This window comes from Megalops cyprinoides, chromosome 2, assembly GCF_013368585.1.
Source record: "Megalops cyprinoides isolate fMegCyp1 chromosome 2, fMegCyp1.pri, whole genome shotgun sequence".
Taxonomy (NCBI): Eukaryota; Metazoa; Chordata; class Actinopteri; order Elopiformes; family Megalopidae; genus Megalops; species Megalops cyprinoides.
This window is the reverse complement of record NC_050584.1, coordinates 18,596,900-18,609,022: the sequence shown is the minus strand read 5'-3', so window position 1 is coordinate 18,609,022 and position 12,123 is coordinate 18,596,900. Positions and strand designations below refer to the sequence as shown.

Here is a 12,123-nt window from a genome sequence, read left to right as displayed (position 1 = left end):
CTGACTTTGTCCAAAATAAAACTCCATACACCACAAAATAGGAAAACAAAAATAAACACAAATGCATAAGTATATGTATATGTATATGCTTATGTATATGTATGACCAGGACATTGATAAAGTAAAAAAAACAAGAGGTAGATAAGAAATGACTTTTTTAACTCGTGTGTGTTTCTGTCTTTCAAGATTAATATGCGTCATAAATGCAGCATGATGATTTGTCTCACTCTTAGATCTTAATATTACTGAATTAATCCAAAAAGAAGAATTCCCCTACTTGATTTTCATAAATCCCTTTCAAGCATGTTTTCATATTTTTTGCTTTAGCTCAAAAGCTGAGAATCTCAACTGAGAAAGTTACTGTTTGGCAGGGCACAGGTTAACAAAGTTTCAAGATTACTAAGTAAGTCACATGGGGCCAATATGTGACCACAACCTGAAGCCTTTGAAACATGTCACCATACTTTTAGCACTGTGTGAAAGTCTGCTTCGAGATGAGGAAAGAAGGCTGGGCTTGCATGACAAAACATTGTCACCTCTTTAGCCTCGAGATTACCAAAAAGAGGGGAAAAAGAAACATATGCATAGTAAGGATTTCCAGCATATGTTTTAGCCCACGCGTGTTTCTGAGAAGAATGAGGGATTGCCCAGCTCATGGTGCAAGACTGCAGACACACAATGGAAAACTAATTTCAGACAGTGGTGGGCTTTGGGCTTTGTGAACTATAACAAATTTCCACAGAGTGCGTATCTTAAGATTTCGACACACAGCACGTGACCTTTCCCCATTTACACTTCAGACACTGCCATTTTGCTTGCTTTAAAGTCCTCACAGTGAGGAACCTTTCGTGTGAGTCATGCTGAACGTACAGGGAGCAAAGGTCTCTTTAGATGTTCCATCACCATTCATTTCAGTGGGTGATTTGTAATACACCCTATACCCACTACTGTGTCCTGTGTCATGATTCTGACACACAGGGTTTTGGATCTGCTGGATGCTCACACAGAGGTTATGACTGACCCAACCCTGCAAATCCTCCCTCTAAAAGACCCACATCCCTTATCTCCTTACATAACAGTAAACCCCAGTATCTTTAGTTCATTGCTGCATCAGCCAATTCCTGCTAGCATAAAGACCCTATGAATATACATGATCAAGAATGACTCCCACAGGTGTTCATACAGATGTCCTGTCCTTTGTCATTCCAGTTTATTCATCTCCTACCATTGGCATTATTACTATAAACTACAAGTCAGAATGACTATATTAATAATCATAGTCATAGCGAAATATATTTCACGTCACAAATGTGAACTTTTTTTTTTTTGTTTTCTAGTTTGTTTTGATATATCTGCATTTTCATTTATCAATATTATAATCTTCCCATACTTACTTGTTAACATTTACAGGACATGTATGTAGTCCCCAAGACTTTTATCATTATTTTTCTCATAACCAGTTGACTTCAGAAGCCAAGAGATCAGAAGAAAGACATCTTGAAGTTATACTACAATCAGTGCAGAGGCAGAGACTCTTCATTAATGCCAGCTTATTCAAAGACAATTACAGGATGTTACCTTGTGACCATAAGTTACTGTTACCTCCTATGGGTTTGGAGGCAATTGTACCTGACGCTTTGATCACTGGGACATCATTAGATAAGCGGCAAAACTTCAAGATAATTTAACCCATCTGTGAACTATGTTTAAACCCACTCATTCTCTGCTCCCTGAAAGTAGAACTATTCAGACTTGCTCTTGATATTTTTGTCATTTTTTGTTGTGATTAATTTGTTTTTGGAAAGCCATGTTGAATTTCCACAAATGTTCAACTCTCTAGCAGCCAAGGAATGCATTTAGCATCAAATGAAATTTCTACATTGTCATATCTGAATTATTAAAATCTTCATATAGAGTGCTTTCAACCATGAAATCATAAAAGTGGCAGTTATTGAGTCCTGCAATAAATGTGAAATGTAATGCTGCATTCCTGTTTGAATTAAAGTAATGGATTTCTCATCCTAAAATAATACAGTGTGTCCCAGCACATTATAACACAGTATACACTGTCCAGGTTACTACAAGATGGAAACCTCTTCAGATGTCTAACACTGTATATGAAAGCTCTGAAAAAGTGTGACAAATCTACAAAATGCTGTTTATGAAACCCACCTGTCATATATTTTAATTATTTAGACTCACTCTTTTAAAAAAGGCTGTGTTAGATTAATATTGTGATAACTGATAAGTTTAATAATTTTTCAAATGAAATGTGTATTTACATGATTAAATATTAGCTTAAAGCCACTGTTTTATTATTTTCATTGGTGTAGGCCTGTAGCTAATTCCATTTTTATGTCTTCATCATTAAAATGAGTAAATTATTGTAAGAGGAACAGCTCTGGAAAATGCTGTGGCTTCTTGTCAGTAATGGCAGACTGGCACATAGTTATTTTGTTGTAAGGCAATACCCTTTTTCAACACATCTTTATGAGACCTAGAACTGAAAAGTAGGTGATCAGTGATCTTCAGCTTAATGATATGCTAATAAGACACTCTCCAGTTCTCCATTTATTTATCCCTGGCACATAATAAAAGGAGTCTGAATTGACTCATGCAATTTGTTCACCTGCTATGCTATACTGTTGGTGAGTTTTGGTTTATTGTATAGCCTTAAAATGTTCAGTACCCAGATGCTGCTGAAATCAATGAGTAGCTGATGATAATTTGGAAATTCCCCCATACTGTACTATGTAAGCAACACTTTTACACTTACATTTTGTCATGTAACAGACAGTCTTATCCAGAGGGACTTACAAAGTGAGTAGAAATGCATCTAAAAAAGTTGTAGAAGCAACGCTACGCACAAAATAACCCAAATGTCCACATCTGAGAGTGTTGATCATCACACAGTGTTGTTACAACTACTTGTGTAGTCTTTGTGCAATAATACGAGAGAAAGATCTGACTTATAGTTGGGTAGCCAGCAACTCTGCTCTCCTGACTGCTGTGCGGAGCAATAAATTACTGCATAAATATACTGCACTTGTATATCAACACTGCCATACTGTGCTGAAGTCTGCATATATGGAATTAACTACAGAAAATCTACAGCCAAAAGAAAATGATTTAGATAGGTTTGCAAGCTAACAAAAAAGAGTATCTTTCTTAGTTTCAACTGGTAGCAAATAAATTACCTACTAACCAACGAACAAACTAGCTGATGGGATGGGTTGGGTTAGACCACTAGAAAACTAAACTCAGCACTAACTGTTTCTGTTAAAAAAATACAAGACAACCTATGGTCAACAGACAAATATGTGCACGTTACATTTAGCAGCATATTTCCACTAGCAGAAATTCTCAATTATATACACATAACATGTAATAAAACATGCATGACCACAATACTTTGACAACAACAGTCCTTGTTCCATACACAGTATGAATGGATAGGAATGCCCTTCTGTGGTGTTCAATACACTGTAGCTGAAAAATATGCACAACTGGGACAAAAAGTGTGATTTAATCTTGTGTAACATTACAATATTTGAATAGCGTTGTACAAAAAATTTTCATAACTGACCATATTCCACAACAGGAATGTAATACTTTACACCTCACAGGTATCATGGGATTAATTCATAGCCCCAACTGCTAGCTGTTCAGGATCAATTTTAAGAAATTTATAAGTATTAAATTGTGTTACTATTCAAATTGTTACTGTAACTGCGACACACACAATGGCAAAAACACTCATACAATGGTCGCTTTCTTTTCTGCAACCTACTGCTCTTCAACCTAATTTCAGATCTAGAAAATTCATATTCCCCATAACTTTTATTAGCACACGACTGAGGTCAGGTGTTTAATATATAATATCATGAGCTGCAATAATGGTTAGGTTTACAATAAGAGACATATACATTTGAAGTGAAACACTGCCATCTTAATAGGCAGAAAAATGATAAAAATGACAGTCATACTTGATGGTCTCTGTTTTTGCTGTATAATACTGAATAATGTTGGCCATTCAGTGGAGCTGAATGTATTAATCATCCCTGCCTACCATTTATCTCATGTTCAGAGAGAACAAAAGGTGGAGAGTAATGAACAGGGGCGATCTGACAAGGTCAGTCCTGAAATCCCTAAAGGTTGCCTGTTCTGCACTTTGAAGATTTGCATGACAAATGAGGAAGACACTTTGATCAACTTCATCAACTTGCAATGCACCCTGGAGGGCTATGTCCCCTTGGTGTGTGTATTTCCTACATGATCAAACCCAATGATCCTGTCTGTAAGATGATCACTCTGTATAGCATTGTCTAGGTGTTTGTGATTTTTAAAAAAATGACTCTGAATTATCCATAGACATAATGATTTAATCTCAGCAGTATAGACTTTGTGCTGTCATTCCATATTGAATTCCATGATTGAGTTTTTCTTTAAAAACATGTTAAAAAGGTTTTCACCTCAAAGAGGGCAGTTTCTCTACAGTAACTAACAAAAATCAAACATGCTGTTATAGACATTTTATAACAAAGCCTATAGTAAGTAAAACACTGGACTGAATGGGTCTTACGTGAGTCCAGTGACTGGAGACTCGCTGAAAAATAATGAACATGTAAAACTCTCTTTTCCTTGCTTAAAGGTTTGCCTCTGTTTCTTTACCTCATGTTAGTATTCCTGCTTTTCAGAAGTAAAGAACTGAAAAACTGAACCAGTCTCTCACAGTTGATCATTTAGAGGTAATCTGCTACTGCTGTGCAGTACTTTGTTGTCATTAACCAAAAACTAACAGACTACCACTAAGTATGTGACTGGTATCAAAGACAGGTTTTTTTCTGTCTTTTATGAAAAGTTCATGTTACATTGATTATAAGCAGATCTCCAAATAAACCTAATTTTATTATTATCTGTGAAGATGAACACTGGCACAAAATTTTGGTGAGATTATATGAAATACATGAGACTGATTTACTGTAATGCATTTTTTTCAAAAGGGGCTCTGAGAGAAAAAAATATAAAAACTATTTTCCAATTCCACTTTGCGCTTGCATGTAATGAGCACATTTCTGTTCTGTTTCTCTTTTTGACTATATTCTGTTTTATTTGTTCATGTTGCACATGACATGGTTTGAGATGGTATTGTATATTAAAAAATGGATTAACTAAACATTTTCAATTGCCCTACTTCCTGCATCAAACCTACTGTGAAACATCAGCCATTTTGTGAATAAATAAAACAAATTTAATATAAACCACACTTCCATATGGTAAACAACATAAAACTCATACCCACATATTATCTCGACAACACAGTCTGCATCCATCTGGTCAGAACTAAATCAATACATGTCTGATGCCAGAATTTGTCAGACACAGTATCTTTCCTCATTTTTTATACATTTTTGTTTACATCAACACTCATCATGCATGGTTTGCTTTTATGTCATCTTGAGGTTTGAAAGCCCTGACATTTTAAAATGTAACATGCACTGCACACATTTTTGTATCCCTTTGAAAAGAGTCCACGTAGCACGGTTTGATGCATACACTCAGAGGTGAAATCCTTTCTCCTCTAATACTTATTTTAGTAAAACACATTAAAATCAAATATCTTCTGTAGGAAAACGATTCAAGCCCCTGGAACTGAAATAATTTTCTAATAAAAAATGCATGAGGCAAATAAATGCACTTTATGTTCCACCAGAAAAGACCATTTCAACAGGCTAATGCTCAGAGAAAATTCATTCTGTCAAACAGCTATTTCATTCTTTACTGCGGTTACAAGCTCTCTCCTGTTGCCTGGCAACCATAATTCATAGTAGCTCTTAATGGATATTCTTCCAGCACTGAGAACATTAAGGTGAAAAGAATAAACGCCTAGGGTGAATCTTGAAATCTTTCATTATGCATGTAATTCTATATATATTTTTGTATTATTTATTTACTGTCTCCTCATTATGTTGAACTGTTTTTATGCCAACAATCTAAATTGTTGTAATTGTGTATTTCACAAACATATTTTGCAAGCGCTCACTTATATGATTGAAATTATACTGCCAGTCACTTAATGCTTGTTAGTGTATGTGAATTAAAGCATGCAATGTGTTTCAAGTATGCCTACACATGGTAGGACAGTTTTATTATTTGTCGGAGACATTGGAACAAAGGGATGTGAAAATGTTAAGAATGTACTGTAATCTCCAAAAATACACACAAGTATACACACACACAAACACACAAGATATATATTATTTATGTGTGTGTGTGTGTGTGTGTCTGTGTGTGTGTGTGTATATATATACATCATCATCAAACTAACAAACTAAGTAATTTCTTGCAGCCTAGACCATTTCATGAAACAGCATTCATCTCAATGCAAGTGATCTTGATCTTTGTTCAAATTCCTCTTAAAAAAGAAACTCAATTTTAGTATCAGTATTTAATGTATAACTTACAATACAGTATAATCAAATGATGCTTGGCATTCTAACTGAATTGGTTTAAGTAAATGACTGAGTAAAATCAATAAAGTGTTCCACGGAATAGGCTTGAATGAGCATTACTGAACAATAGATACAATGTGGCTTTACCACTAGACGCAGTGATGTACAGCTCAGTTCAACAATAGTTTCAAATGGTAACAGTCATGAAACAAATGCATGGTAACTCACTGCAATCAACTTACCGCAAAGGAAACAAAAGCGAAGATGTCAAAATGACTTAGTCACTACCTTCACAAGCGAAAGGTTATAGTACCATGTGAAATGTCTCCCAAGCTCAAGAAGGAATCCTGGTTAACCACGATTAGTCAAAGTCTCTTTTTTTGCTGTGTGACATTACAGCATGCTGAGGTTCCTTTGAGTAAAGCAAAACCCATACCTTAAGTTTCATTTCTTCAATATTGACATCACTTCCAAGTTAGTAGTATGCACATACAGTGTCACATTCTGACTTCATAAGGACTAAGCTGGGGGAAAAATCCACCTACATTATCACCTCCCTTTTTATTTCTGACATAACTAAAAAGTCAGTGTAGTTCAAGTGTTATTTGCAAAAATTACTCACTACACCTCATTTGTTCAATTACACTGTATTTTTAGGAGGTCCATCAATACCTTCCATTAATTTCAGTCAATAAGCAAAAAAGACTATTAACATGGGTCTTAATGCTATGATGTTTGTAAATTAGTAGTGCAGAAATAAATAAACTGACATAATTGCCAGCTTTTAATAGAGATCCATCCTGTATCTAGAACATCGTGTTCCTGACTTGTAGACAATAACGTCCTTATCCATAGGGAGGATTCAATGGGGACTTACCATGGACAATGAATTTGAGAGCAGGGTTCCATCTTGGCTCAACATGTTGGAGACTGTGATGGAAGGGAGGTCCATGTTCTGTGGGTGGAAGGGGTGTAATCCATTCTGAGGCATTGGGGGGCAGAGGGAATGGTACCCTGCAGAGTCTGACTCAGGCATGTGGACCAGCGCGTGTTCAGGCAGAGAGGGAGGGGTGATGGGTGGAATGTTGAAGTCTTCATCACCAAGACTGGGCACTGGGTAAGACTGTACCTGGGCAGAGAATTAAAGGACATTACGTTGTTGGGTGATGAAGCTGAAAACCTACTGCACCACTGTCACTGCCAGAATATGTATACTGTACAATAATAAAAATGTTAAGTCTTTGTAGCTTAATGGTCTCATAAAAAAATCCCAGTTTAAAATGTAAAACAGTTCAGACCTTCAGATTCTGTGTTCATACTTAGAGATCACACAGTAAAAGCAGAATTACCTTCGGTATCAAGCCTAACAAGGCAATATATCTTTATGACCTTATATGTGCAAGAAGGTAGTGAATTTCATACAAAAATACAATAATTCCAAAGAACAAATGATACAAATACCTTGTTTTTGTTCAGAATGTCAGTGAGCTAAAACAACGTATTTTGAATTGCCTCACAAGTAACAAGTAAGTCTTAAAATATTTTATTTAATTAAACACTTCTATTTTCACCCCAGGCCAGAGCAGAAATAAAAGTGAATGGAAATGGAGCAATTTAGATGAAAGAAAGAGAAGAGAGTGAATCGTTTAAGTTTGTTTTAATTTCTCGCGGATTTAAATATGTTTTCAAGTTGGACACAATGCCGGGATGAGCTCTAGTTTCAAAGAGGTGCGGCAAATCACGTCTGCATCACCATCTGTGAGGCAAACATGCCTTCGTCTCCTAATGAACATTTCACAGTTAACAGCACGACAGATGAAAGCGTTTCCTTTCAATAAAAATCCCACTTGTTTTAATTCAAGGTAACAACAATTGACTTGGAAGATGGTCAAATTGTAACTTCTTACACTTCTCGAAATTATCCAACTGAAAGCCGTATTCATTAAAATGTCTGTAACAGGTTTTAGCAGGATCCAGACCCTGCAGATGTACATTGTGGAGAAATTAATTACTTTTTTGCCACCTCCTACATAAGTTTTTTATTCAGGGGAAAAAAATAATCCATCCTGTAAAACTGCCAGTTAAGGCAATTAACGGAAGAATTACATCCAAAATCTAAGCCCAACTGTCTCCTCAAAAGGCCGCAATAATGTGTTTAATGAACCTCAGATTAATTCCCTTTTCTAACAGCAAACTCATCTTATTATTAATTTGCATGTTTGATTGCGTTTCCCCTCACAGATGTCTGCATTAGTTTGGGACAACATATTGGCATCATTTCTGTAGCAAGAGCACAAGGGGAGCGGGGAAAAAAAGGTTTTGCTGCCAAGCAATCTCAAAAAAGCTGGCTATGGCTGTATGTTAAATTGATCTATGATGGTATTTCAGGTTTCTTGTTTTACTTTTGAAAAGTTTATGAGTGTAGCTGTCTGAATACAAATGCGGGGCTGTCACGGCTGCTCCCACACACGGTCGAGTTGGATTGCTCAGAGCTGTAAGAGCTCCCTAAAAGATAATTCTTCTCAGAGATCAAGACTGAGTGGAGCTGATTACCGCAATTGAAAGTGTTAAGACAGAAAATCTGTTCAAGTACTTCCCAACAGTGCACCATATTTAACGACACCTGCTCCTTGCAAGGGAAAGGTTATGGGTTTATTTACTGGGAAATTGTACCGTACAATTTGTGCGCTGCATCTTGGTATTATTTTTCTATGACAAGTACATCCTGATGTTGCTTTCATGGAAAAAAAAATACATAATACTGAAGTGTGAGCCAAAGGACAAGGATTTGTTTTTCTGAACTGTAAATTACTGACTAAATGGAGATCACCACCCTGACAATATATCATCAATAGGAAAAAGGTGTAATAAAAAATGACCATGACAGTGTTGTGAGAACATAAAAAATTAGATATACAAAAAGTTTCAGTGTGATGTGCATGAAAATATTATAGCTTATACTGGAATATGACTTTAAAACAAATGAATCAATGCAAATAATTTTACAGACAACCTGTATTGTGTTACCAAGGTGATTTAAAATCACATGGTGGGGTTCACTTTGAGGTTTTTCCACCACCTTAAAAAAAAGCATCAAGTTAGAACCTAAAGGTCATCCATAAACCACTGCAAAAATACCCATCTAATAGCTGAAGTGTATTTAGCCTGAATCCATGGACTGCTTCACACATTTGCAAACTGCTGAAGTCCTTAACCAGCAGAGTGCATGGCAGGCTATCAGTGTTCAATAACTGTAATCCTGTCTCCCCTGCAGGATCTTAGAATGTTGTGAACTACATATTGTATCCAATAAAAACTCTTTTATTTACCCTGAAATGCACCCACCTGAGAGTCCAAAATAAGGCTTCTTTCAAAGCTCTTTAGAGGTTCACAGGGGGGAACTAATGCTGCCGGGGTTCCAAGACTGCACTTAAAGGATGGAGCCCTCCATTTACACATTGTTAGATTATGGCCCTGGCTGTGTTCTCAGGTGTCAGTGGTGGAAGGTGTGTTTTGAAAAAGGATCACCATGGGATGTTGCTCATCAAGTTATTTTGCTTATGTCCTTTTGTGTGTGTGTGTGTGTGTGTGTGTGTGTGTGTGTGTGTGTGTGTGTGTGTGTGTGTGTGTGTGTGTGTGTGTGTGTGTGTGTGTGTGTGTGTGTGTGTGTGTGTGTGTGTGTGTGTGTGTGTGTTTCAGACCAGAGAACAATGTTGAGCATTTTAGCCTCGATTACAATGAGGAATGCATGCTCAAACCTCGCCAAAGCACATTCTGAGCTTCCATGTTTCCTTAACCTTTTATGTTACACCATAGTTACATAGGGTGTCATGTCTATCATGCTACTAAAATAGCACTTTCAAGTCCAATAGATTTATTCATCAACAGTGCATTTATGCCAAAGGTAAACAGTTAAACTACACCCTACGCTGACAATTTAACTTATGTAAATTGTCTGGTGTTTAATACAGTTGGGTTAATATCAAACACCACTCACCAAATTTTTAAAACTGACATTTCAAAGGGTATGCCTCAGACCTTTCTAAGCATAACTCAATAGCAGATTCCCATGAAAAAGTGCATTACTAAACAGTGTAGCTACACAGCTCCTTTCTCCCTCAGACAATTCTGACAAAGGACACTCTCCTGCAGATGGCTGCCTCTCAGATCTTACAAGCGACAGTAAAGGTACAGGTGTGAAAAGGACACCTGAATCCACTGATAATTACAAACAATGACTATGTGCTCTGCACTAACAACCAGCAATCATGCAAACACATAGCAATCAGCATGTGACAGCACAATACTTACAACACCTCTATGAAATGAAAAAGGTAATAAATGTGCATTGCATGCTGAACATGTGTATGCCAAAATCCAACTGACTATACATGCACAACAATATGTGCTCCCACTTAGTGAAATACAACAGAAATAATGTGTACAAGTTAAATCATATGAATTTCACAAAAACATGAGAGAAATATGTTGTTGAATGTCACTGTTTTGACATTACAATATGATTTATCAACAAATTAAAACAACCTCAAATTATTAAAAAAAAAAACAACCTAACAAATAAAAACACGATATAAATTTAATGACATGGAAAAGCAATCCTGGCCTGTGTGACTCTTCAAAAATGAGTCCCAGAACAAGACCATTCTGTGTCTTGTAGGAAATGTATATGAAAAGATATTCTGCCATCAGGCAGCACAATATGCCATTCTCAGTAAATAACAAAGAGGACTACCGCATTGAGACTATGCTGTGTTTGCTTGCTGCCAGGTAAACCCTGAATGCGTGTCATAAGTAAAATCTGGATGCTTAATCAAAGGAAAAACATGAAAACCTGAGTTCATGTGTCGATAGCAAACTATAAACACCATTCCATATACAATCTTTATCATATTCTTTAAATTTCTCACATTTATGAAAACTGTTACACAGACTTACACAGGGAGACACTGGTGCTTATTCTTCCCAGTTCATTTTATGAATTCCTATTTGTAAACTTCTAATTTTATTAGAAGCTTCTAATATTATTACTAAATTATTAACTTCTAATATTATTACTAAATGGTTTACACCTTGTAAATTCAAACTGTATTTTGCATTCAACACAAACAGTGTATGATACACTGGCTTCCGGAGTTCCTTTTGATGCATGTTCTAATTTAGCTCATCATTAAGGGGGGTGTTCTTCATAGCTCTCTGCCAGTTCAAAGTAAAGTGAGGCCACATTGACAAGGTCACTTAAACCTTCATCCATCAAAAATTATTTCTTAGAAATGTCTTGACCACCCAATTTCACTCCTGCTGACCAGTGCAGGCCAACGGAAGCACACGTCTCATATCTACTAGCAATGACGCCTTGAGGTAGTCACCAGTTCATTTTCTTGTAAACCTAAGTTTAGTTTTGTAATTTTTCCAAACCACATTTTCTAATTCACAGGTGAGAACAGTAACACTGTGCTGCTCTTTGTGTGGTTTGCAAGAGATTCATTCAAAAGAAAACCAATTAAAGGAAAAATGTAAACAAGGGTAACCTGCACACTAAAACGAAGCAGCTTTTTTAATTTTGAGTAATGAAGATGTCAGGCTAAATGCTACAGTAGTTTAACTTAATTAGGTGGCCTATTTTTCCAGGCAGCTTTTCATTTCCCATCAC

The 12,123-nt window shown here is 36.3% G+C and overlaps 1 protein-coding gene across 3 annotated transcripts in view; it reads right to left on the bottom strand.

Moving 5' to 3' along the window:
• tox (thymocyte selection-associated high mobility group box) overlaps positions 1 to 12,123 on the bottom strand; it is a 73,692-nt gene that overhangs the window by 12,636 nt on the left and 48,933 nt on the right. For 2 of the 3 annotated variants that reach the window (XM_036521969.1, XM_036521971.1), the window contains one exon: positions 7,330 to 7,581. In XM_036521969.1, the coding sequence (XP_036377862.1) occupies positions 7,330 to 7,581 (252 nt within the window). The remainder of the gene's footprint in view (positions 1 to 7,329; positions 7,582 to 12,123) is intronic. The other variant, XM_036521970.1, reaches the window with a different exon arrangement.